We start from the raw sequence: 27,897 nt of genomic DNA on the forward strand, positions 1-27,897 counted from the left end.
AGAAATGTGATATAATCATCCATTTTCATTTTCTGATCTCAGTTTCATCTTTTGCCTAACGTGTGAGAGCTATATTCTCTGGCCTCCAGCACTGAGAGTATTGAAATCCGTGACTTGCTAGGACTTGGCTGGGGTCCGGTGGGAATGATGATGTAGGAGATGGTAAAGGATGTGATTCCCCCAAAGTACCTTATACTCTGCCGACTGTGACTTAACTCAGGAATATGTGGTGTAAGTGTCATTCTCATTTGATGGTTGAGAAGACTGAGTCTAAGAGGTTCAGGGACTTGCCCCAGGTTCTAGCTATCTTCCCATCATACTCAGTCTCGAAACCACCCAGTAAACCAGGGGCAGAATTGGGGTCTCAACCTAGACTCCTGTCTTCCGGTCTTCTATTACTCTTCTGTTACTGTGTGCTCTTCTACTACTTGCTTCTCAACAGAAATGCACCCAGTGCGTTGAGTGCCGCATTCCCTCCCTCCATCTTTCTGTGATGCAAGGTAGCTGAGAGGCCCAGGTAGACAATCTGCCTGAAGAAAAGGGCTGGAATTCTTACATGCCTCTTATGTTTTTTGTGGGCAGTTGGGATTCCTTCATGAAAACACATACTGCAGCTTCTCATGAAGTAAGCCCAAGGTCCTTCCCTGTGCAGAGTGCTTTTTGTCTCTGGGACAAGTAGCTGCGTCCCCCACTTTCCATTCCGTCATGCTCACTGACGCTCTGTCTGCTTCCGGTCCAGTTCTGTCATCTCTACAAACAGCCCCCTTCTTTGGCATCTCCTGACCTTAGCTCATTCCCCAGAGCAAGTCCCTCGATCCCGGGTCTCATCTACCCACTCACTCACTGACTGAGGGCACTTTTACCTTTTTTTTTTTTCTTTTTCTTTCCCTGAATTCTCATAACCTGGACTTATATGTAGTCTGTTTTACAGAGTTGTTGTCTTTTTATTTCAATTGCCATAGTTACCAACTTTGCGTATAAAATAATCATCATTCCCCACCCTTTATTTCCCTACCAGAAGTTTCACTGTTTTCTGATGTGGCCTTTGCAGAAGGAATTTGATGCCTTTTTAATAGTTTCCTTTCTGGCTCTACCACCCCCAAACATTTCTTGTTCTCCTTTTCATGTGTCTTTACTCAGGAGTCTAGGTTGATTGATCGGGGCTCAGATCACCACTTCATTTTGCAGTCTTTTTATTTATTTATTTATTTTTAATTTATTTTTGGCTACGTTGGGTCTTTGTTGCTGCGCGTGGACTTTCTCTAGTTGCAGTGAGTGGGGGTTACTCTTCGTTGCAGTGCACAGGCTTCTTATGGTGGTAGCTTCTCTTGTTGCGGAGCACGGGCTCTAGGCATGTGGGCTCAGTAGTTGTGGCTCACGGGCTCTAGAGCGCAGGCTCAGTAGTTGTGGCACACGGGCTTAGTTGCTCCGCGGCATGTGGGATCTTCCCGGACCAGGGGTTGAACCCGTGTCCCCTGCATTGACAGGCAGATTCTTAACCACTGTGCCACCAGGGAAGTCCCTGCAGTCTTTTTAGATAGAACCTCAGCCTACTGGAGCAGGTGACCTAGAAAGAGGATTATGAGATGGGAAACAACTGATTTAAAAACAAAAAACAAAAAAACCATCTGCCCTAAACTAGTTCTACCTGTATTACTTTTGATTGTGAGCAGTATAAACAAATTATATAATTACAGGGGAAATGTGGTCTGTCAGATCGTGGTCAAAAACCTAAAGCTTTTGCCTTGTCCATCTAGTCATCTTCTTGCATCAACCTAGAACTCCCAAACCACTGGCTTTTTGTAGACTATGTGCCTTGGTAATTTCGGGGCTTAGCAGCATCTCATCTGGATCACCCATTCTCTTTGTAATAAAGTAAATGACTAGTGAAAGAAACCCTCTGGCAGAGGCTGTGTGAGGGGTTGCAGCCTTCATTTTTGGTAGAATGGAGACACTGTACGGGGGATCAGAGGACTTTTCCTCAGGGTCTGGCTCAGTCACGAATGATCCATGTGACCACCCGGGGCTGACCCAGCCTCCTCATCAGCAAGATGAGACACCTGCCTACTTAGGCTCAAGCTTTTTGGGCTCTTGCAGTCACCAAATAACGTCATGCTAAGGGTTCAGTGTACCATTAATTGTTTTATAAAGTGTATTGGTATTTGTTTGGAGATGCCAATCAGCAGCTTTCCTGGAGTTACTGTGGTTCAAAAGGAAAGACTTTCTGAGGAAGGCAGAGCTGGAGTTTCAAGTTTCCACATAACTTGATTACATCTTACACCCACTTCAGACTTCCTATTTACACCTCTCTGGTCCATTTGTTCCTGTGCCTCGTTATCCATCCCATCTCAGCCTAGAGTTTCCTTCTGGCTTCTCCCTGCTGATTTACTGCCTGTCTCTTAGGGGTGACTCAAGTCCTGCCCCTTCGGACCTCTTTAGATCTGGTGACTCCTACCCACCCTTCACTGTTCGTAAAACTTGACCTTGATGCAGATGCACAGCTAATGATACTTGCTGTTTTAAACATCCGTTATCTCCTTCAAACTAAACTTCATAGAGATGGGCCTGTCACGTACCTAACTTGTGCTAGGCGTGTGGTGGGCTACCAGAAAACACTGAGTTGGAGTGTGTCTGAAATAAACTTGTAGTGCCATTCTAGATGCATTGACAAGAATCCCTGCACAAGGCAGGAAGGAAGGGAGGGAAGGTCTTTGGCTTAGCATGGAGTAACAGACATTTGACGGTCTTCTCGCAAATTTTCCCTCGTCTCAGCAGCAGCCCTGGGAGATGTGGGTGGTATGGTGCTGCCTATTTGGAGACAGTATAATGAAACACAGTGGCGCTGCAGTCATGGATTTGAGTCTGTTAACTCTAAGTCTCTGTGAGCCTCGGGTTCTTCATTTTATTAGATGGGGCTATTTCTTCCTACCTCCTAGGGTGGTAGTAAATATTAAATTGAATGTCAAGGGCCAGTGTTGGTACTCTGTGTTACACACGGCCATTTACAGGTGAAGAAGCAGAGGTGGAAACTGGGAAAGGTGAACTAAGTTGCCTCCTGGCTAATCATCAGTAAACCAGGGTTCCCTTATCTTGTTATCCCTTGACTCACCCTGTATGAGTAGAGATGGGCCTTGTTGTGCAGAGTTGGCTCCGTGCCAGTTGTGCTGGTCCTCTTGGATTGGAGCGATTGTCATCACTGTCACTCCTACTCTAATGTGCTACATCCCTTTAGTCTACAAGTGGTGTGACTGTGTCCATCTCACTTGGGCTCTTTCTGGTCTTCCCTTGATTTAGGAGAAAGGATCCTGGGTTATGCTGAGGAGCCCTGCTATCTCTGGTTTGTCATGGAGTTCTGTGAAGGTGGAGACCTGAATCAGTATGTCCTGTCCCGGAGGCCGGACCCAGCCACCAACAAGAGTTTCATGCTACAGCTCACGAGCGCCATTGCCTTCCTGCACAAAAACCACATCGTGCACAGGGACCTAAAGCCAGACAACATCCTCATCACAGAGCGGTCTGGCACCCCCATCCTCAAGGTGGCAGACTTTGGACTAAGCAAGGTCTGTGCTGGGCTGGCCCCCCGAGGTAAAGAGGGCAATCAAGACAACAAAAATGTGAATGTGAATAAATACTGGCTGTCCTCAGCCTGCGGCTCAGACTTCTACATGGCCCCTGAAGTCTGGGAGGGACACTACACAGCCAAGGCTGACATCTTTGCCCTGGGCATTATCATCTGGGCAATGATAGAAAGAATCACTTTCATTGACTCTGAGACCAAGAAGGAGCTCCTGGGGACCTATATCAAACAGGGGACTGAGATCGTCCCTGTTGGTGAGGCGCTGCTAGAAAACCCAAAGATGGAGTTGCACATCCCCCAGAAACGCAGGACTTCCATGTCTGAGGGGATCAAGCAGCTCTTGAAAGATATGTTAGCTGCTAACCCACAGGACCGGCCTGATGCCTTTGAACTTGAAACCAGAATGGACCAGGTCACATGTGCTGCTTAAAATTCAGGGCAAAACATCTTGGGTGTTTTTAAACTAGGTGAGTGTACTTCTTTTTGTTCTGCATGCACACTTCCTGGACTACTGGATTCTTCAATCTGAGCCCAGGGAGGCGGGGGGTATGGAGTTGGGGGTAAATGCAGGCTTGAAGAGAACTAAGTGCTTGTTACCAAAGATTCCTCCCAAGTCTCAATGAGGAGATGTGGGATTACTTGAGTACAAATTAGAAAGTCTAGGGAAGTTTTGAGTAGACATTGCATTTGAGCTGAGTCTCTTTTAAGTTTTTTAGAAACACTTTCTCATCAATTAATAAACGCTTACTGTAGAAAACGTGCAAAAGAAGTACGGACATTTTTTTCAGAATATAAACTGTCCCCAGTTTGTATCTTTCCTACTCGCACATCCAATTCTGCATAGTTTAGATCATGCTCTTTTAGGTTTAGTTTCCTGCTCTTCCATTCAGCTTTAACCCAAGCATTTTCCATGTCATACTTTGAAAGCATGGCCTTCAGTAATTGACATTCCATTATAGGTACAGTAATGTAATCATTCTCCCACTTCAGATAGCAGATGTCCATTTCTCCATTTTAGATACTATAAACAGTGTGTGAGTGAATATTTTTTAGAGAAATCTTTGCTTATTTAACAGATTGATTGTGGGCTTTCATTTGTCAAGTACCGTGCTAGGCTCTGGGATAACAGTGGTAAGCAAAATCAGAAACATGCCCCATCCTCATGACTTCTGCAGCTTAGTCAAAGAGAGAAACATTAAATCAGTATTTATCATAGTTGCTTTACAACGAATGTAAGGAAATTGACCTTTCAGGGAATAGTGCCCAGAAGCAAGAGTAGGGAATTGGAAGCAGAGGGGAGCATCCCAGGTAAAAGGCCTAGCCTCTGCAAGGGACCTGAAGCCAGTGGGAGCCTAGCATATTGGAGAGCCTCCAGCAGTTTGGAGTAGTGAAGGATGTAGTAGACAGGTGGTAGTTGGGGAGGACAGTGGCCTACTGGAGCGTGGATAGAGCTGAAGTGGAAAATCCAAAAGTGTGTATGTACCAGGAACAGCACTGGTAGTTCAGTTGGACCAGAGTCTGAGATGTGAGCAAGGGAAATAAGACTAGAAATAAGGTGAAACATGGGACCCTGGAATTTGACCTTGACTTAGTAGGCATTCGGGAGCCATATGCAAACCAGAGAAGAGCAATGTAGCACTGAGAGCTTCAGCATGTGTAAGCTGATTTGAACCGGAGATTGGGAGACCAGTTGGACCAATTATTTGATTCACGCTAGTAAGGGATGTTGTTGAACCTAAATGTAGTAGCACTGAGGGTAGAGGAGTGCTTGGATCTTTGGGGCAGAATTGGCAAGGCAACTGGCCAATATCAAAGTAGAAGGAAGTAATAGATGTAGGAAGATTAATGTCAGTAGATACACATGCTGGCTAGCGTATTGGTCAGATATGATTCATTTTCCTTAAAGGGAATGGAAAAGAAAAGAACATTGAATACCTACCATGAATGCTAGGTATTTTCACATGTGCCATTTTGTTTCACCTTTGCAACCCTGCAAGGGTTAAGTCATTTACCCACGATCCTACTAATTTGAGGGCAGGTATATCTTACTCATTTTCCTTCTCCCCCCAGCCCCTTTTTTCTTGGTATCAAGAGGGCAAGCTGGAAATAAGCTAGTCTTAGATTTTGCTGAAGGCTTGAGAGGAGGTGATAGGGGGCGGAAGCTGATCCCAGTGGTCATGAGGAAGGAGCCTCAGCTCCTAGGGCACAGAGCCCTCCATTACCTAGGTGGGTTCTTAGTCCCTTCTTTCCCTTCATCACCCTCACATTTCTGGTTGGTATTGGTTAATGCTGATTTGAGCCTGGTTATGCTTCAGTATTCAGTGAACTTACTTCTCAAATGAGTCACTCCAGGTTTAATTCTTCCATTCCACAAACATTATCTTCCAGGTGCCAGGCCAGTTTGTCCTACTGCCCAGTGAGTAAGAGAACAGCGTTCTTAAAGCTAGGTTTGGGGTAGTACCATGTTCGAGCCTAAAAAGGGTTGGCTAGACAGTATTTTAATTGTATTTCATGCTGTCACTTTCCATTTCCATCTCATCTTTTCTACTTTAAAAAAACCTCTTAGAATTCAAGTTTGCCCTGGGGTAGAAAGAAGGTTGTCATTGGAAGAGGGATCTGAATTTGGGTTAGGATTATGGGGTTGTCATAACTAATTGAAATCATGGCTCCCATTTGGACACCCACACTTGGGATTTGTGCTTTGTTGCAGGGCAAAGTTAAAGTTAAAGCTAAATAGCAGTGATTGCTTCAGGTAGGAGAAATAGGTGACCTTGGGATGGGAAAAGATCAGAAACATAGTTAAGGCCAAGTGTCCCAGACTCTGACAACTAATGAGGACAGTGCTTGGTCAGTTGGTACCTATCCTGCCTTGTCCTAGCTGGGCACTTAGAATTGAGGGCTGGGTCCAGGGCCCTGGTCTTTGTGACCAGGAGCTGAGCCTTGTAGTGCCAAAGGTTCAAATCGTTGTGGTATAAATTGAGTATTTGGCTGGTTAGAGAATCAGAGGCTTGAGCTGGGAGGAACTATTGAGTCTAAACTCCCCTCTCTCCCAATCAAGCTTTATAGATGGAGAAGCTAATTCCATATATTCATTCAACATTTATTGAGAAACTATTTGCCAGGGGCTATTTCAGGCACAGAAGATACATTAGTGAGCAAAACCAACAAAAATTCTTACAGTTGTAGAGCTTACATCTACTGGGGAGACAGACATAACTTAGCTGTGGGTTAGTGGAGGGATGTAGACCCCAGGATAAGGGAGATCAGAATGCAGGGAGGTGAGGGATGGAGGTGTACTTCCAAGTGGAAGAGATCAAGGTTGGTCTTCTTAAGACAGTGACCTTTGAGCAAAGGTTAGAAGGAGTAGAGGGAGTGAACCATGAGGATTTCTGGAGGAAGAACATCCCAGACAGAGGCAATAACCATTATAACAGCTTGAAGGCTAGATAGAGTGAGCAGGGAGGAGAGTATAGGAAAAGAAGCTAGAGAGGTAATTAGGAGTCAACTAGAATAGCCCTTGTAGGCCACTGTGAGGATTTTGGCTTTTAATCTTCTGGTCATTGGTGTGTTTTCAGCTGTGTGATATCTGATCTTTTGAAAGGATCACTGTACCTGCTGTGCTAAAAGTAAACTGAAGGGAGCAAGTGAGGGGATGAGATGGGAGGCTACTATGATAACCCAGGTGAGAGATAATGGTGGCTTTGAACAGCGGAACAGGGGAGGTAACGATTGGATTTTGGGTGAATTTTGAAGTCAACCAACAGGGTTTCATGCTATATTGAACATAAGATGTGAGAGAAAGGAATTAAGGGTGGCTACAAGTTCTTGGCCTCGGAAGCCATTGGAAGGATAGAGAGGATCAAATGAGATGGGGAAGACATGAGGAAGAACAGATTTGGCTGGAGAAGGTTAGGTCTTGGTCATCTGAAAGTTTGGAATGCCTGTTTAGAATCCAAGTACAGAAGTTGAGGGACTTCCCTGGTGGTCCAGTGGTTAGGACTCCACACTTCCACTGCAGGGTGCATTGGTTCCATCCTTGGTCAGGGAACTAAGATGCCGCATACCCGTGCGGCTCAGCAGAAAAAGAAAAAAAATCGCTGGTGACCAAGTACAGAGGTCGAGTAGGCTGTTGTGTGAGTCTAGAATTCAGAGGAGAGAATGGTCTAGAGGTACTAATTTGGAGATGACCAAGGTTCTAAAGTGGGCATAGAAAAGATTTCAAAGCAAAACAGAGCTTGGAGAGAAGGAAAGGAAGCCAGAGGTATAGGAGACCTGGGCATGGTGTCCTGGAAGCCAGGTGGAGAAAAGACCTCAGGAGAAGGAAGGAATCAGCCGTGGCGTGTTCTGTAGGTAGGCTGAGTGAGATGAGATGAGACTGGCCACTGACCATTGGATTTAGCGATTGGGAAGTTATTAGTGTTCATGAGCAATTTTGGGGGCTCATAATGAGAACCCTAACTAGAGTGGGTTTCAGAGAGAATGAAGGGGAGGAATCGGAGACCGTGAGAGAGTAGGCCAACGATTCTCAGTTTTTGGTCTGAAGGCCCCATTGCACTCCTGAAATTGAGGATTCCAGAGTTTTTGTTTTGGGTTATATCTATGGGTCTTGGTATTAGAAATTAAAACTGAGAAATGTTTTAAATGGTCCTTTCAAATGAGTAGTAATTCAGTTACATATTAACATACATAATTTATGAAAAATAACTTTTCAAAAACATATTTAGTGAGTAGAGTGGCATTGTTTTATATTTTTACAAATCTTAACATCTGCCTTGATAGTCAGCTGGATTCTTACTTGCTTTTACTTTGTAACCTGGTGCTATGTCACTCATCATGTAACTTCTGGAAAACTTCACAGTACACTTGTGAGAGAATGAAAGTGGAAAAGGTAAATAACTATGAAAAGTTTTGGCTTCGTGTACTCCCGAGCTACAAACCACATTTTGATGCCTCTTCCTGAGGAATTTTACTGTGAAGGGGAGCTGAGAAGTAGGGAGAGACCTAGAAAGAAGGGACTTATTCAAGGTCCCAAATGAAGGGGCAGAACTTGTGTGTCCTGATTCCTGGCCAGCTTTCCTACGAAACTTTTTGTCGTGGGTCAAACTCTAGCTGCATAAAGGACACCCAGTCGTTCCCAGTAGCAGCGTGATGAAGGAATGGTGAAGGAACGCCTCAGCAATCTAGGATTGTAGATTTCAGAGTAATGTTTAAATTGGGACTAAATGGTTTCAGTTTTTTGCAACCATGAATGGAATTGCACTTTGGGTTGGAAACATGGGATTCCTCTGAAAGGAGTGTTGCCTCGTGGACTGTCCAGAATCGAGTCCCACTTCTGTGCTTTACTGGCTCTGTGACCTCAGGCAAGTTATTTTACCTCTCTGGGTTTCATCATCCATAAAGTGGAGTAGATCATACTTATCTGATTGAGGTTGTTGGGGGAGTTGCAAGAGGCTGTGAAAGTGCCCCGTAGAAACTGTCTAAGTGAGATGCTGGACAGCGCAGTCTTAGATGCACGCTTGGGCTTGAGGTGGAAGCGTTGTCTTCTGTTCCTCTGAAGATGGTGGTCTTTAGTTGCCTTGTTTCTGAGGACTGCCAAATAGCTTTCTTCTTTGAAACAAAGCTATAATCAAGGCAACTCTATCCAATTGCTTGTTCCAGAAAAATGTATCTGTTTTTAAAGGTTACTCACTGAGGGGTCCTATCTCTCCCTTACTTGTCACTTTTTGAAGATGTTTAATAACCCCTAATGGTTCCTACCAGCCAGCCAAAAGCCTTACCCAAAGCAGGAAGCCAGCCAGACTGATGTTCCAGGTACCACTGCCCACATGTTAACGGGGAGGTTGTTGTGGGTTAAGGAACTCTGCATTCATGGCCAAGTTTGCTGTCTAATACACAAACCTCAGTTACCTAGGGCCTTTTGAAGCCAGGGCCTTGAATGATGTTTATTAGGAGTGGGCAGCTCAGGTCTGCTGAAGGAAATCAGATGTTGTTGTGACCTAAGGGGTCATAGAAAATGTTCTTTGTACCATATGCGATCTTGGTAGCTGCCCAACATCAGAAAGAAATCGGGCCTAATTTCTTGTTGAAGTAATAAATGATATATTATTCCCTGGCCTAGGGTCCAAAGATGTGGCTCTGGGCTAACATGCTGGGTATCCGGTTGGCCCCTTGACCTGGGCTTCAGATTTTGTTTCTGTTTTATGAGATCTGAGGTTTTTTAACATGAGGGTTCCTAAACCCCTAGTCGAGCCCCTTTGCTGGAGATTCAAAAGCTTTTTCAGCTCATCTCACAGGCAGCAAGCAGCACATATGCTTACACTGAAGCTGTAGAAGCCAATTCAGATCATTCGCTTCCTTTCGGCTGGAATTATACCCGAATTGTGTCACATTACAGGTATCAAGTTAATCAAAAGTAAGACTAAAAACTTAAAAATGGGGGGAAAATGTTTAATTAACGTGGTCTGTTTTAAACAACAAAGTCTTCAAAACAGAGTCCGGGGTAGGGGGGCAGGTGGTGGTAAATTTAAAAAAGATTTTAAGTGCGAAATTGGGAACCCAAGACTAGGTAGGTCTCCAGGCCCCATCTCTGAGTGTGACTTCCTGACCCAGCCATCGGAACTAACCCAGGAACACATAAGACAGGCCTTTCTCTCCCAGGACTGCCTTCCCTGTGGGAAGGGGCAGAATGAGACCATGGGTGAGACCTAGCTTCTGGGAATGTAAGACCCTCATTTGGAGCCTCACCTCCTGAGTCTAGAAGGCTAAGGCTTTGATGGAGGGCAACAGTGCCAGAGAGGATGATAATTAATGGACATCCCTGGGCTGGGTGCTTTATGACCATTATTTCATTTACTTCTTTTCAAGTAACTTCCTGAAGCTCTCAGAGCTAGTAAGGGTCAAAGCCTAGATTTGAACCCAGGTCTAAGTCCATGGCTGTAACCAATATGGTGTATTGCCTCATGGAATTGCCTATAAATCTCAAATGTTTTCAAAATTCAACAAACAGTTGAGCCTCACGTAGATTGCGCGGCACTAGGTGGGGCAGGAAGTGCATTCTGAGTTGAGTAACGTGGACCCGAGGAGCCTGGCACTTAGTCGGTTTCCAGTTGGGAGGTGGTTTCTTCTACTCTGAGAAGGTTCAGAGCGTGCTGGTAAACACCTAGGTAGCCCAAAGGACAGTGATGGAGGAAGGCTTCCCAGAGAGGGTGTAACTGCCGAAGAGACCCAAGTCAGAAGTTCGATTCTCACAGCCCAGAGGCTCATCCCTCTTAGTGTCTGGTGGAGCCTTGAACTGCCCGAAGGGAGGATGGGAGGAGTAGAAGAGGGAAGTGCCAGCCTCACCCTGAAGTGGATGATGAGGTCCTTGGAGAGAATGGAAGTTTTAGTTAGAGAGATTTGGTGATGGTGGTGGGGGGGGGGTGTATTTAGCCAGTGACTATTAATTCTTAGATCCAAGCAGAACTAGAACTGCTGAGCATCTTTTGAGTCCCTGTCTATAAATGGAGGCCCCAGCCTTGCTTTTACCCTGTCTCACTAGACTTCACGGGGCTGTGTGAGAGCAGAGGTTGTGGGTTTGCTGCTCTTTTCCCTGGGAATGTAAAGCTCAGCGTTCACTGAAGACCCGGCAGTTCTAGGTACCACTGGTATGCGGTGTGCAGGCCATCCCTTGGTTCTGGGTCTGTCTACTGGTGTTTCTTGGGAGATCCCCCAGGTGGGGAAGGCTGGTATTTGTAAGGCCAGGCAGCTCCCTGGGCGCCAGCTTTTGCCCCCGCTGTTGCCCTCTCTGTCTGTCACTCCTGCTGTCTCAACACAAGGAAACTGAGCTGTCTGTTATGTAATGGGGCTGGTTGCCCACAAGGATAATCTGTCCCTTGAAGCTCTGCAGGACATCAAAGCGTTCATGAGGGGACAGGCCTGCCCCAGGGCTGTTGTTGCTCACATTCTCCTCCTCCCTGGCATCCTGGGCTCCTCTCAGCCTAGGCAGCACCCCTTCGGGCAAATCAGAATAGCTCCTGTAATCCTCCAGCTGTGAGCAAAGCTGCCTGATGGTTGGGGTCTTTCCAACTCCCATTTCCTCTTACGCTAGGGACACAGATACTCCCTCCCACAATAACAGCTCTGGTTCTGAAAACCTGTTTTGAGGGGCCCTCTGACTTGTGCAGGGCAGAGGCCCTGCCCTTTTATCTCCAGCCCTGAATTAAGTACTTTTACATAAAGTATCTTATTATCACATCATCTGCATAAGTGTTCTGTTATCTGCCATCATTCTGCTGATGAGGAAGCTGAGAATCATTTTGACACAGTTTTCAGAGGCAGGATACCTGACTGGAAATTCCACTGTTCTATCCTGCCTCCTACAGCTTCTTTGAAAGCAGCTTTTGATGGGTTTCGAGGTGGGTTCCCCCTCCTATTAGCTCCACACGAGAGGCCCCCAGGTATTAGTGTCGGTGCTGCCTGTGGGCATCTTTCGGAGTCTGGCAGTCTCGGCACAGCACACCGCAGCAGGGCCACCTTCTGCTCCTTCAGGCGAGATCACCTGTGTGTTGATTCCTCTTGTGTCACACTGATACAGCCTCAAACATGGGCAGGCGAGGCAAGGCAGGGATGGTGAGGCACCCACATAACCAAGGGCCGGGCGACAGTGGCAGAAGCCACACAAGCAGGCAGAGGTTAAAATTCCCAAAAGGTTGGAAAGCGGGAGACCCGAAGTGCATCCCCCTTGGGGGCAGCAGGAAAGCACTGGCACTGAGGGGGTGCTGACAGGACAGTCTGTGCACCAGGACAAGGAAGGGCTCTGATGTGACCCAAAGGCACCCTGTTGTCTCTGTTCCCCGGGACCTGGCAGAAGCCCGTTCTAAGTGAGCTTAGCCTGGACACTTAAGGTTGATGAGGATCCAAAGCAAAATGGCAGAGTTGCTGGGTTTCTCCCTGACCCATCTTCCAGCTCATTTATTGACTCTTGACCAAAGCCGAGGGCTTTCATGATTCGTCCCTGTTGTTGATGTGGCTGCCTGCAGCCCTGTGTTGAAAGATTCTGAGGCCAAGTCAGATTTGGTGAGCAGGAGCCCTCGTATGACAGGCGCTTGCCCAGCAGTGGTCTTGATAGTGTAGACCCCAGTGCTGTCCTCTAGGAGCTCACAGGTTAGCTGTGGACCTAAGACAACATTTAGTTGTAGAAATACAGGAAGAGAAATACAGGAAGCCTGGAGAAGAGTGGAGGGAAAGCTTCCTAGAGAAGGTGGTGCCTTGGGCTGGTTCTTGAAGGTAGGTTTAGGGGCACCTTGTAAGCCAGGTGGTAAGTGAGGAGGTCACATCTCAGAGTTTGTGTGAAACTCGCCCTGGCACACTGAGGCTTTGTTGGGTACAGGACTTAGCTGGTAAGGGGAGAGGGGACTGTCATTGTAGTGAAATCCCCAGTCGGAGGGGCATTCAAGATGAGGACCTGGAGAGAATGCCCAGGGTTCTGTCTTGATAAACTAGGGCAGCAACGTATAAGCTCCCGGCCGCTCTTTTCATTTCCCCTAGTGAGTCTTCTGTGATTTTACAAAACCAAAGGAAATGGAGACCTCCTCCAGCATTTCTAGGATTCAGAGGCATGCAGGCCTTAAAACTGCCAGCGAAGTTTAAAATAAATCAATACCGTAAAATACTGCAATGAATTTCCCAACTTTAAAGGAATTACGCTTTCAGTTACAGGTGCCAGGGGAAAGCTGTAACTCAGTCTGCATCATACACAGGTCAGAATTCTGTAGTTTGTTTCTTTGTAAAAAGAAGTGATGTCTAGGGACTCAGGATTAGAGCCACCCAGGCACACCTTAGGGCATAATGAAGAAGATGAAAATGCTTCTGTTTTCCCAGGCTGCATAAAGGAGCCAGATGTGGGGCCTGGGCAGGTAATCTTATGAATGGTAGGTAACCTTGGCTTTTGGTAATTCCAAGGCCTGGCACTAGAGCAGTAGTGGAAGGCAGGTGGGCTATGGTACATCATGTTGGATTTTGGTTTTGACCCTCTGTTCCAGTGGGAAAGACACAGATGACGTGAGCCAATTGACTCATTCCGTGTTTACTTCCATACTTTTGCAAAAAGGAAGCCCTTAAATATCATGTACAGCACCCTTTTATTTTTTTCCTTTCTGCTTTTTTCGTACATGTCTAAGGCATGTCCTCCCAGAGAGTTCCAGTCTAGGGCAAAGCTAAGGCATGGACTGAAAGAAGGGTAGTGCTGTCAGATCTTGGCAGAATACATGGGCCTTTCCAGCACAGCCCAGCCTTGTACCAGACATAAGGAGAGCTGGGAGTGACAACTAAAGACTCATTTGTTGTTAGTAACCAGATTGCAGGCTTGGATGTGATGAATGTTTGGAAGGAACCCTTGGTTTGCATGGGACAGCGGAAATGAGTGTGAATGTACCACACCCGAGGCCAAAGAACAGGGTGACTTTCACCTTCCAAAAAAAATTGCTTGGGAGTTTAGGCCAGTTGCCTAAACTGAAATCCAGATGTCACCACTGAGGTGATCCAGAGATCCTCCTCCATCCCCCACCCTGAGCATCTCGGGGCATGGGCACCAACCAGGCGTAGCATGGAGAGCCTTCGGGAACACGTCACTCCAGCCCAGTGTTTTGGAAGTCCTATAGCGGAGGGACACCTGTCCCCAGAAGTCCAGTTTCCCACCTACTCTTAGAATTTCGTTGAGATGGTCATACGATAGTGATGACATAGGCAGACCCAGATGTGCATCTTCAGAATCCACAGACTCATGTTACACACCCTGGGTAAAGTTTAGAAAGATTGCTTCCATTTTATCGGTGGAAGGAACTGAGGGTGTCAGGAGTAAGAAGTTTTCTACTTAATGGATCCAGAGTCTATCCTGTGACCTTGAAGATATCAACATGCTATTGCCACATTCCTCCCTGCTCCTCCTCACCAGCTCGCACCCCCCCCAGCACACACACAGTGTCCACGAGAAACTTCAGCACTGTTGGTTCTCAAAGTATGGTCCCCAGACTGGCAGCATCTCCAGGAAACTTCTTAAAAATACGTATTTCTGACGCCACCTCAGACCTACAGAGCTGGAAGCTGGGGGTGAGTGTTTCAACAGGAACCTCCAGGTGATGCTGATGGCACGCTCAGGTTTGAAAACTGCTCTGGCAGAAGAGGGTAAAGGCACCGTCTGCCTAGTATCCTACAGTTCTTCCCTTAGAAAGCTTGCATCGAGGCCTGAGAACTAGGAGGGCCTGCCAGGTTCTAATTCGGGCTCTGTCTTCTGTACTTACGTAGCATGGGGCTTTGGACAGGTCACGCACTGTAGGTCGTGGTTTTCTCATCCAGAAAACCAGAGTAGAAAAGGTGGTCCTCTTTCCCCTCCTCCCTCAGCCCCGGCACGTTCAGAGTTCCACAGTGGGTGTGGTTCTAGGACAGGGACTCCTCTAATTCTTGCTTAGTTTCTTTTTTTTTTTTTTTTTTTTTTTATTTATTATTTATTTATTATTTTTATTTTTGGCTGTGTTGAGTCTTCGTTTCTGTGCGAGGGCTTTCTCCAGTTGCGGCGAGTGGGGGCCACTCTTCATCGCGGTGCGCGGGCTTCTCACTATCACGGCCTCTCTTGTTGCGGAGCAGAGGCTCCAGACGCTCAGGCTCAGTAGTTGTGGCTCACGGGCCCAGTTGCTCCGCGGCATGTGGGATCTTCCCAGACCAGGGCTCGAACCCGTGTCCCCTGCACTGGCAGGCAGATTCTCAACCACTGCGCCGCCAGGGAAGCCCCTCTTGCTTAGTTTCTGCCTTGTGCATTTGTCTTGAGGATGAGGTGAGGCCCTGTGGCCATCTGCTCCTGGCAGGAGGAGGAGGAGGAAAACAATTGAACTTCTCCTCAGGCTTCCCAGGCCCTGGGGAAGTGGGCTTCTAAGCCTTAATAACAGTGAGCGTGTTACGGGTGCCCTCCGGAGAGTCATTCAGGGACATAACAGATCCCTGTGAGGCTGCTGTGATAGGACAGGAGGTCACTGTTAGAGGAAGGGGAAGTTGAGGGGCAGCAGGCATAGGAAAGGGGGAAGCAATGGGGTTGGAGTCGGGCTTAGGTCTCTGAGTGGAGTCTTAGACGTGGCTTTGAACCAGACTAGGAAACTTCACTTATTCTTTCCAGGCATGTATTAAGTACCTGCCGTGTGCCTGGTGTGGGCCGTGGAGATAAATATTGCTCCCGGCCTCAGTCCATCTAAACCTTAGGCATCTCTCTGAGTCTTGGAGTCCTCATTTATAAAGTGGGGTTGCCAGCACTTACCCATAGGCTTTTCGTGAGGAGTAAATGAAAAATTCATGTAAAACTAGCCTAGGGGTGCTGGGTATGCAGTAGCTACTCCACAGCTGTTGAGTCCTGCCGTTCTTTCATACCAGTTGTTGACCATGCTGGTAACAGAGCTAGAAGTTGTATCTCAGAATGCGTGCAGGTTCTTGGCTCCCCCAGCGCCCCCCAGAAAAAAACACTGAACATAAAGCGCCTTCACGGGCACGGCGTGACCTCCGTAGACCCAGGGTTGCCTTCACAGCCTTTATTTGATGACTGAGTCTTGCTGTGTTTTGGTCTAACCCCCTTTGTAATCAGCTTCTCATTAGTTGACTGACGTACCTGACTCTTCTGAGTCTGTATTTGCATATTCATTCTGCTGTAATTATGTCTCAAGGACATAGCATTTTGTTTTTGTATTTACTTTTGCTTTTTAGAGCTGAAAACCTGTGCTGTCACATGGGCAGGCTGGTGGTTCTGCCAAAGAGCAGCTTTCTAGCGCTGGCATCTCACTTTTTTTTTTTTTTTAATAGTTACATAACATCAGAACCATGATTGCTGGCTATAAAATTGATTTTGAGAGCCACTTTAATTTGTAAATTGGGAAATACTTTCCATTTGGGGTTAAGGAAAGGAGTACGGGGGAAGGAGGTAGAGGGAGAAGGTCTCTGGTCTGTTGCCTTCAGGTTTCTAAGTGCAAATACCAGGAGCAGAGGGGTGGCCCTTCCCTTAAAGTCAGTCCTTCAGCTGTCCTGTCGTGCCTTGGTTTGAATTCTATATAGGCCTTGGGGTGGAGGAAGGCCCCACCTGCCTTCCACCAGATCTCCTTTCAGGAACCCAGGAGAGTCGTTTTTTGCACTTGTTTAGCAAATGCTTAAGGAGAGCTTTTGCGGAGAGCTTTTGCAGCTTGCTAGGGGTCTTGTATGCACTTGTTTCTGTATAGGATCAAGCCTGCTACAGCCTAGAGCCTTTATCATCTGTAAGGCATGGTGGGGAGGTGCCAGGGAGCACCTTCTCTTACCTAAACTTACTGAGCACAGGCTGTTTGCCAGATTCATACTCTCCCCATTTACTGTCTCGTTAAATCCTCACGTGCATCCTAGGTACGGTGTCCGCCCTGCTCCCACTCCAGAGAGTGGTTTGCCCCACTGGCCACGTGGCTAGCACGTGCCAGCTCCAGGCTAAAGCTCGGGTGTCCATGCTCTTTTCCATCGAGCTTCCGAAGATGTTGCAGCACGGTACTGTCTCAGTGCTCCCAGGAGCTCAGAGGACCGAGTACTGGCTTTTTGTTGAAGAAGTCAGTAACGGCAACCTGTAGGACGTGTGACTTAAGATGGCCCTTGAAGAAAGGAGAGCAGACAGGGGTCTTCTAAGCAGGAGACACAGTATGAGCAAAAGCAGAACACTGAGAATTTGTGGAAAGAATTTGGTTTGGTTTACGCAGAGGCTCAAGTTGGAGAGTGAAGTAGCGCCAAGTTGCCAAGAACCTTGAATGTCAGCCTAAGAAAGGTGAACTTCATCCTACAAAAAAGGTGGCGGTGACGTACAAGGCTGGATTTTTGGCAGGTGAGTCGGTCACAGTGAGGGGAGAGCTGTTAGCCCCCTCGGGGAGGGAGATAAGATGCTGCACCTGACAGTGCCGGTCTTCAGAAGGTGCAAGACTGCGCTGGCACCCGCCCGAGCACAGGAGGGGAGAAAGGGCCACCACTGACCAGGGCGATTATAGGCCCTGTGCTTCCATTTTTGCTTTTGAATCTGATACGCTGATTAACCTAGGTTTGAATCACCTCTCTGCCTCTTATCAGCAGGGTGCCTTGGGCAAGTCACCTAACGTTTCTGGGCCCCCATTTCCTAATCCATTAAATAAATGACGCTCCTTTAACCGTGATGCTCACTGTGTGCTGTCGTGAGGACAAAAGGCACGAGAAACAAAGTACCCGGTGCAGCTCCTAACACACGGCGGGAGTTCAGTGAAATGGTGGCTGCCTCTGTGGAGCTCCCTTGTCCTGTTTGTTGGTCTCATAGGCTAATCAGTCATCTCTGCTTCACTTCTCACTAACAATTTGCAGTGCCCTGCTTTTCCCTGAGAGAGCGCCAAACCCCTTAGCAAGTGCCCCCAGTGAGTTCCCCTCAGCACGCTGGGCTTTGGACTGCTTGCTGTAACCGGAGTACATACGGTCTCCTTCGGCCCTGACCACTCCGGGCATGACCTTGTTTGAGCCACGCCGTTCACAACCACAAATTGTCCCATCCCCATATAGAGGAGCCACCTCTCCCCTTTAGCTCTGATAACTCCTTAGACATCTTCCTCCTGGCTAAGGGCCCAAGAGGGGAGGAGATCTCTCCCAGGAGCCCAGCCTCCTGCTGAGTCCTTTCTCTGCTAATGACAGCAGCCGCAGCTGAACCCCAATCTCTTTGGGGGCCAGTTGAAGCTGTTGGCAGCTTTCATTTCATCCCCACACTTAATAAGTTGAGGAAGGGAATTAGGGTATCCCCACAGCTGACTGCCAATTACCAGGGCTGTTTCTGGAGACAAAAAGTTCCCCCTTAGTTTGTCTTGAGTGAGTTCCACCCATACCTGTTTACCAACTGACTTGGTTAAGGGAAACACCAACCCTCAGGCCCTGACAGGCTGGTGACTTCCCAAGGCCAAAAAGACCGGGTTTAATTGGATCTGCGTCCTCAGACGTAGATGGTGACTCAGCGTGCAGATCCCCAGAGACCTCCAAACCTCAGAATCTTAGGTCTTGCCCAATGATTCTTTTTTTTGTGCATTTGGCAAACTTTTAAATACTAGCATTGTGGGCAGCACACTTCAGGGAATCGGAAGGTTTAAAACAATATCAAGCAAGTCAGCAATGGTGACACTACGGCCACTGCTAAAATATGACCGAGTCTCCTTATCTAGGAGCTTCGCAGTGACTGCTTGCTGCAGTTTGCATAGAACCAGTTGCTGCCCTTACTGAACTTGGGACGTTCTAGAGATAAAGCTGCCATGTGTTTGCATCCACACGCCATCCTGGCTTTAAGCTCTGCTCACTCCCTGTCTCCCAGTGAGCCATGCCCTGCTGTATCCTGGGCCTGCCGCTTGCAGCCATGAGAGCGTGTGTCCTCGTTGTGCTGCGTGGGCTGCGGGTTGGGCTCAGCTGACACACATAGAGCCCACCTCCTCTTGGTGACATTCGTGCACTTTAAGGGCGACTCAGGCTCTGCTTGAAAGCCTGTAGAAGAGGGACCTCACCATCCTGCTGTTCTGTTTGGAAGGGCCCTGGTGCAGGAGCTGGAGCCTCGCCCTCCCACCCTAACCCCCCGTCACAGCGCCCAGGCCTCTTTTGCCTGGGAAGCCCGCATAGCACTCCTGTGCTGCCTTCTGGTTAGGGTGTTTCCTCAATCGAGAAGGAGCCTACAAAACTCGTCTTGATTCTCAGTACTCCTTGGGTCCTGAGAAGCTGGATGTTGAGGATATTCCCCCAGAAAAATTCACGTGACTTACACACACTGAGATGCTTCCTGTGCCTTCAAGGGGATTGCTGTGTGTGCATCCTTGGAGTTAGAAGGACCCTGGGTTAAGGACCTCTCGTCCCAAGCCCCTCAGCACATGAAGAAACCAGCTCCCCAGAGAAGAGTGGGGAGAGCTCGATGAGACTGGAAGCTGGCTTTCCCACCTGTACTCTCACTACTGGGTGGGTCAGTGTCTCTTCTTAAAAAAAAAAAAAAAAAAAAATATATATATATATATATATATATATATATATATATATATATATTTTTTTTTTTTTTTTTTTTTTGGCTGCATTGGGTCTTCGTTGCTGTGCGCAGGCTTTCTCTAGTTGTGGCGAGCGGGGGCTACTCTTTGTTGCAGTGGGCGGGCTTCTCATTGCAGTGGCTTCTCTTGCTGCGGAGCACGGCCTCTAGGTGCACGGGCTTCAGTAGTTGTGGCTCATGGGCTCAGTAGTTGTGACTCACAGGGTCTAGAGCGCGGGCTCAGTAGTTGTGGCGCACGGGCTTAGTTGCTCCACGGCACGTGGGATCTTCCCGGACCAGGGCTCGAACCCGTGTCCCCTGCATTGTCAGGCAGATTGTTAACCACTGCGCCACCAGGGAAGTCCCAGTGTCTCTTAATAGGCTGCCATGTGGGGGTACTCTCCTCCAGTTGTGTTTGTACTGTCACAGCCTGGGTGACGGTGTGCCTTTCAGAGAACTCACTGGGCACTTGCTCTGGACGAGCATAGGTAGGTGAGGAGGATGTGAAAGATGGGAGGGGTGGCTTCCTAGGCAAAGGACAAGTCCTCTGGCTGCGCAAGGGCAGGTGCTTAGTTCCTCATGGGGCTGCCCTGTCCTACCGCCTGTTTCCATAGTCCATGTCCTTCCATTGTGGAGAATGGGAGGCCGCCAGGTATGAACGCCACCACCTCTTGAGCCACTTGTCAGCTAAGGAGAGTTGTTGGACATTTCTGCCATTTTGCAGATGGCTGGGCGTGGAAGGAGGCCACAGTGGTTCTTTAAGATCTGGGAAGTCCAAAGAGTTGAGGCCAAACCCAAGTCTTCCAGTCCTCATTAACCTCCTACTGTGACTGACTTAGACTGGGGACATTCTCTGAAGCCAGGCCGGCTCCAGCTAGCTGCAGCTGGGTTTCAAGCTCCCTCTCCAGATGAAACAGTCTGTGTTTGCAGACAGTGGGCTGTGTCCTTCCCCTGTGAGGGCCGGCCTCCTGTGGGGAAGTGGGTGCGGGGGAAGTAGTGGAGGAGCCTCCTGGTTCTGTCACTGATAGGCTGTGTTGTGTCAGGAAAACCCTCCCCGTGTGCCCATTTCGTCCGCTGGGCTCTGAGGGTGGGGTGGGGACACAGTGGAGCGCGGGAGAAAAATAGCGCCAGTGAAACCCCAGCCGCTCCCTTCGCAGCCACTGGGGGCTGGAGAGGCGGCCGACCTCCTGGGGTGGGGTGAGCATCCCTCTGTGCACCTGGCTTGTTGGGATGTTTGGTAGGAACTCAACCAAAGGCAGGGGTTTTATAGCCATATTTTTATGTTAAACTCCTGTCGTGCTGAACGAATGATTCCGTGAAGTTGTGAATTAACTTTTTATTGCCATATGCTAACTCCCAATTCCTATCAGTCACCCAGTATTCGAGCTCCTTCTGTGCTTGGCAACCTGAGAGTCTTCCTGAGAGCAGAGGCTTGTCCCTGTCCCCCAGGAAGCTTGTAGTCAGGAGGTGGTGAGAGGACGCGCAGCATGGTTAGTGGGGGTCTGCGGTCTTCCTGTGCCTACTCACCAGAGAACAGAGAAGAGTCCCTACCGCGGCTGGGCCCCTGGGAGTGCTTCCTGGAGGAGGCGTGCACCATCTGAGCTGACAGCAAGGGGAAGGGGGGTGCAGCCAGACTCGCAGTTCCTGAGGCCCGAAGCAGAAAGGACACTGTCTCCTCCAGAGAAGACTAACATGAGGCCAGTTTATCTTGTCTGGAATTTTTGCCTGAGCAAATGACTTTTGTGAGGTTTTTGGTTTTGGGGATGTGATTTAAGGCTGCCATCGTAGCTTGATTAAGTACCTCCTGCGTATCTCACTGAGACCGTCACAAAGACCGTCACTGAGCTTCACACCCTGCAAGGTAGACATTTCCACATTGTAGGTCAAGAAAACAGACTTGATAAAGATGAGAGCTAGTAATTGGCTGAGCTGGGGTTTAAACCTTAGATCTTCCTACTCCAAAGCCCAAGCCCTTAACAGAGCACCAGACTACCTGTGCTCTTTGAATGGTACTCCCGCCACATTGGGGACCTGCTCCTGGACTTCTGCCTTGTTTTGGTCCCCTGGTCAGGACTCAGAGACCGCAAACACAGCACGACGGCCTTCCAGGTTGTTGTCCGTATCTGCTGTGAAGCTCCTGCTGGGTAAGCTTCGGTGCTCTCTGACCTCACATCCCTTTCCCTAACGCCATTCCCCTTCGGTAGACCTGGAGACTGAAGACACCATTATCCCATTTATAATGTCTACTTCATTTTCTTTTACCCTGACGACAGGACCTCGTATGCTGTGCCATGAGCCGCCCACAGCACAGTCGTCCCTGGTTTTGCCCTACTGTGAGCACCACTGTTGCTTCGCTGAGCCTTAGAGGAATGATGCACCAAGCTTGGCTCCCTGGCCTCAGTCCCTCTGACAGATTAGAACAGACAGTAGTGCCGGAGCCGCTGATCCCCCCAGGGTGGTATGTTGATATCTGAGTATGAAAAGCCAGCTGTCTGGTGTATGAAACAAATGAAAAATGACTCATTTTGAAGCTAATCTTGCTTGGAAGGAGAGGCCTGCCCTCTGTGACCCTGAGATTACCTTGCCTCTGGGCTTCTCCAGCATGATATGCTGAAAATAAATAACCTGAGCCTCAGTTTGCTCATCTGTAAAATGGGGATAATTCCTACATGGTCCTTTGCCTGGAAAAAGGAGGCTTTGCATATCAGGCCTTGCATAGTGTCTAGTTTATCACAGGCGTCATTAACTACAGTGATAAGACCAGGCTGGATGTTAGGGGAGCTTAGGTAAGGGTGAGTTCTTGACTTCACCCCCAATAAACCACGACTTGAGTATGCCAGTCAGATGACTTTCTTTCCTGTTAAATAGGTGAGAGGCAGAGAGGAATAGAGAAAACTAGACTTTAGATTTGAATCCCAGTTAACCGTTTACTACCTATTTAACCTTTTGCAACTTGCTAAGTAACTTCTGAGACTAAAATTCCTCATCCGTGGGGAGAGCCTTTTTCGTGGATAGATGTGTCTGTATAAAGTAAAGAGAGTATTGTGAGGACTCTTGCTTAGCGTCCCTGCTTACGCTAGCACAGAGCACAAACTCGAGTGCCACCCTGAAGCCTGCAGGCTACTGCAGGAGCCCTCCTGAGGAGCACCAGTGGTCACCTGGGGAACTGGCCCACCCTTCGAACGAGTAGCTGTGACACTTTTGTGCGAAGCCACAGAAAATTGGTCCTCCCAAACAGCCAGGTGGTATTTCTGATTTCTAGGTCCCTGGACTTCAAAAATCCACCTTTAGGGGACTTCCCTGGCGGTCCAGTGGTTAAGACTTCGCCTTCCAATGTCCCACATGCCTCGCGGCCAAAATACCAAAACATAAAACAGAAGCAATATTGTAACAAATTCAATAAGGATTTTAAAACTGGTCCACGTCAAAAAAAAAAAAAAAAAAATCCACCTTTAGGCCTGAGCAGGCGAAAGGTGCTGAGGATACTTTTGCTACCATCTGGCTGTCCTTGGGGCATTATGGTAAAGGTGTGGCAGTGGAGAGCTACCCTTCCCTTCCCCCTCCACCATCACCTTCACTGCTCTCATTCTTAAATCTCCCATTTTGAAAACACAGGAGAGAAAGTTCCTGAATTAAACTTTGACTCCGGATAAGTTATACATAGTTGAGTGTGTGACCCCCTAGAAACCAAAAAAGACCATCAACATAACTAATAACAAGGTAGAGCTCCCTGACTGCCCCACTGCTGGGGATCCTCACTCCTTACAGCTGACCCCAGAGCGGAAATAGCAGCATCCCCATTTGCTAGGAAGGAAAAGGAGGCTCAGATAATGTAAACTGCTAGTGAGTGGCAGAGCTCAAATTTGAACCCAGGACTGTTCACCACAGCCTGCGCTGCTTCCCTGATAGAGCACTGGAGTAAAAGTGCGGAGCTAAAGCTTAGCTGTGGGACTTCCCTGGTGGCGCAGTGGTTAAGAATCCGCCTGCCAATGCAGGGGACACAGGTTCGAGCCCTGGTCCGGGAAGATCGCACATGCTGCGGAGCAGCTAAGCCCATGTGCCACAACTACTGAGCCTGCGCTCTAGAGCCCGTGAGCCACAACTACTGAGCCCGTGTGCCACAACTACTGAAGCCCTCGTGTCTAGAGCCCATGCTCCACAACAAAAGAAGCCACCTCAATGAGAAGCCCACTCACCGCAACGAAGAGTAGCCCCTGCTCGCCGCAATTAGAGAAAGCCTGTGCACAGCGACGAGGACCCAATGCAGCCAAAAATAAATAAGTTAAAAAAAAATAAACAAAGCTTAGCTGTGGCTCCCAGAGATTTTTAAATCCTGTGGTTGCCAAACTTACACATTTTGAAGGACAGTACAATTTAAAAGCCAGGGGGTGGGGGTAGGAGATGGAAGACCAGTTTTTTAAACCACTCCCATATACTTTCATCGTCATTTCATCAAAGAAATGACATTTTGACCAAGGTAGGAAGGCCATACTTTTAGAATAAAGGGTAATCTTTTGTTCACCCAGCCATTCCCAGTTTGCGAGCTGAAGACTAGGGGAGGGAGTTGGCCGTGGGAGCCCACTGGGTCCCCAGCCCCATGGCTGCCTGCTCCCACCTCAGCTTTCCCCAGCTTCTGTTCTCCAACATGCTGATGGCCTTAATGGGAGCAGTTTGGTTCCTCAGTCTCCTTGGACAGAAGGGACAGCTGCTTGGCTGGCAGAGGAACTTGCCAGAAGGCTGCTCACCGCCTGGTTGGCACCGCATCCCCCTTTGTGCTCTGGACCCCAGACCCATGCAGAGGTACCTCAGCGAAGCCTTCCGGAAGCCTTTTCTGAGGGAATCTATTTATAGGTGAAGGGATTAAATGGGTTTTAAACTCCTCTTAAGCTCTTTTTGTCTCTCTAGGAAGGGATTTTACATTACAAAGTTACATGTTAAAAGCAGGAGCTTTGGAGTGAGTCAGACCTAGGTTCAACCCTTTTCTCTACCACTTACTAGCCATGCAGATCTTGTCTCTGAACTTTAATTTCCTCATCTCTAGAACTGGGGCAACAGCAGCTCCTACCTAGTAGGGTGGTTGAGTGAGATGAGGCAATAGATGTAAAACACTTGGGTCCATGACACAGCCCACAACTACTGAGCCCGCATGCCGCAACTACTGAAGCCCATGCGCCTAGAGCCTGTGCTCCTCAACAAGAGAAGTCACTGCAATGAGAAGCCCGCGCACCACAATGAAGAGTAGCCCCCGCTCGCCACAACTAGAGAAAGCCTGCGCACAGCAATGAAGACCCAATGCAGCCAAAAATAAATAAAAATATATATATATATTTTAAAAAAGAGACACTGACCCGCCCAGTGGTGAGAGTACAGGTGGGAAAGCCAGCTTCCAGTCTCATCGAGCTCTCCCCACTCTTCTCTGGGGACCTGGTTTCTTCATGTGCTGAGGGGCTTGGGACGAGAGGTCCTTAACCCAGGGTCCTTCTAACTCCAAGGATGCACACACAGCAATCCCCTTGAAGGCACAGGAAGCATCTCAGTGTGTGTAAGTCACGTGAATTTTTCTGGGGGAATATCCTCAACATCCAGCTTCTCAGGACCCAAGGAGTACTGAGAATCAAGACGAGCTTTGTAGGCTCCTTCTCGATTGAGGAAACACCCTAACCAGAAGGCAGCACAGGAGTGCTATGCGGGCTTCCCAGGCAAAAGAGGCCTGGGCGCTGTGACGGGGGGTTAGGGTGGGAGGGCGAGGCTCCAGCTCCTGCACCAGGGCCCTTCCAAACAGAACAGCAGGATGGTGAGGTCCCTCTTCTACAGGCTTTCAAGCAGAGCCTGAGTCGCCCTTAAAGTGCACGAATGTCACCAAGAGGAGGTGGGCTCTATGTGTGTCAGCTGAGCCCAACCTGCAGCCCACGCAGCACAACGAGGACACACGCTCTCATGGCTGCAAGCGGCAGGCCCAGGATACAGCAGGGCATGGCTCACTGGGAGGCAATGGATAAAGGTAGGACACTTTTATACGTAACAACTTGGTAAGGCTGTCAGCCCTCCTACACAACCTTACCAAGTTGTTACATATAAAAGTGTCCTACCTTTATCCATTGTAGAACATGCCTGCACATATTCAATGCTGAGTAAGTGATTGCTGTTACGATCATCATAGAGAAATAAGGAGCTCGGATGTACTGAGGGAACTTAGTCCGAGAGCTGAAATAAGAAAGGGAAGCATTTGCCAGCACCTTCCTGGACACCTTTCCCCCAGGAGACCCATCTCAAATGCAGGCTGTTAGAGCCACTGGCAGAGCCGGCTCTGGAAGCACTAAATGGAGGCTCGTAGTAGAAAGGCTGTGGGCGGTGAGGCTGGAGAAGATGGGGCTGAGTGCCGGTCCTGCTGCTCTGATGTGGGGCAAGTGGCTCCATCTCTGGGCCTGTTCCCTTGTTAACTCCTCACTGGATGAGCGCGTCAGGCAGGTGAGAGATGGGAGTGCGCTACAGACGTCACCTGCAGGTTAACCACATCACTGTTTTTCATTGTGCTCAGAGGGGTGGCTTTGCCCTCTAGGAGGGCTCTGTGGTCAGAAGTCAGCGTTCCAACTGAAAGGGACATGGCAAGTCCTGGCTGAAGCTGGCAATCAGGCAGTCGAGCCACAGCCCAGGCAGTCGGAGTGGAGGTGTGGCAACTACTAGGATGAAGGGCAAGGGCCCACTGGGCTGGGACCCAAACCATTCATTGTCCCAGCAGGTGCCTGAGAGGGCCTGCTGCTGCTTTGCCCCAGAACCACGTGGTCTGAGCCCTTCCTACCGGGGGCTGTAGAAAGCCCCACCCTGCCCGCCCACCCCTCACCCCCCTTTCCAGGGAGGTCGCGGCTGTTGGCTCCCTGGGGGAAGGTGCACCTTCTCTAATGGAAGACGGGAAAGGAATGCAAAGCCAGGGTTCTCTCTGTGGAAGAAAGAGCCCTATTTCTCTTGTCCCTGCGCACTGGGCAGAAGGAGGCAAACCTATGGACTATCCTGAGGCGTCCTACCAGGAGGGCCAGAGCCAGTGCCAAAGCTGGAGGGAGGGAGTGTGGAGGAGCCTGTGGGAAATGTCAGCCGCTTCCTGGCAGGGGAGCCGGGGTTAGAGCGGTCATGACGCTGGTGTCTCAGGCACTCTCGCAGTGCTGGGTGCTTGGTGTGACCTTCTGCAGGCACAGTGTGTTCTGCTAGTTTATTATGTAAAGGAGACTTCTGCCTCCCTGCCGACACTGCTTTTCCGCTGCCATGCGTCACCTTCCTGCTGTGATGGTCATCCTTTTGAGGTTGTCCTCAGCTTGGGTCCAACCAGGGGAGGTAGGAAAGCAGTGTTAAACAGGTCATAACTGGTTCCAAAGATTATCTTAGCAAATCACACATGACCATACAACTTCCCGGGCCTTTCTTGTATCTCACAAGGACTTAGCGTCTTAGATGGTGAGGTTCCCCCAAGCCCTCTCTCCCCCAATCTTCTGGTTGCTCTGCTGAATAAAGCTAGGTTTGAGGTGGCTGCTGGACCATCCCAGGATGTGCTCATGACGATTGTATTTTTCCAAGTCAAAACTGGCATATAGGACCCACCAGTGAATGTTTGTTGAGGGGAATTAACAGGCAGGGAAACAGAAGCAGTAGAATAAAAGGCTGGGCCTGAGAGGGGCAGTCTCTCCTTTCCAGATCAAATACTTTTCCAGTGCCTTTATCCTCCATCCCCACTTGATTCCACACATGGACCCTGAGTCACCCCTCACCTGTGCAGTGAAGGAAGGAATCACACAGTCTAGCCTCTTGTCTGACAGGTGTGGAAGATTCTCCACTGTCCACTGTGTATGGAAGAGCCCAAAGAAGAGACTGGATCTGGTCTCTGGGACCCCTCGCTACTCCAGGGACCTTTCTCATGGGGCTGCCAGCTTTCTTTATTCATTAAAGTACACTTTTTTTCCCATTAAAAAGTGAAGTGTGACAGTGTGATGTGTACTCAATATTAAAAATACAGAGGGAGAGTGGAGGAAGAGGAAAATCCACCCATGACAAGTACAACATTTTGATGTATTTTCTTGCCAGATTTCCTATACTTGGAGGTCTTTATTTTTTACATAGCTATGGTCATATGTCACAGAACTTCATAGCCTGCTTTTTTCCACTTAACCCATGGAAATGCTTCTGCCATACTGTTGTTCAAAATGCCACACAGCTTTCTCATTTCCTCTGTAATGTATCATTGAGTAGATGGGTCATTTGCTTCAATCTCTCATTTTTGGATTTGCGATTATTACCTCAAATTAAA

The 27,897-nt window shown here is 48.6% G+C and overlaps 1 protein-coding gene across 1 annotated transcript in view; it reads left to right on the forward strand.

Moving 5' to 3' along the window:
* The window catches only part of STK35 (serine/threonine kinase 35), a 45,579-nt gene that overhangs the window by 11,359 nt on the left and 6,323 nt on the right, over positions 1 to 27,897 (forward strand). Inside the window, 1 exon segment of the mRNA XM_036826409.1 lies at positions 3,295 to 4,044. Coding sequence (XP_036682304.1) covers positions 3,295 to 4,007 — 713 coding nt within the window. The 3' untranslated portion in view covers positions 4,008 to 4,044.

Source organism: Balaenoptera musculus, chromosome 15 (assembly GCF_009873245.2).
Source record: "Balaenoptera musculus isolate JJ_BM4_2016_0621 chromosome 15, mBalMus1.pri.v3, whole genome shotgun sequence".
In the NCBI taxonomy this organism is placed as follows: domain Eukaryota; kingdom Metazoa; phylum Chordata; class Mammalia; order Artiodactyla; family Balaenopteridae; genus Balaenoptera; species Balaenoptera musculus.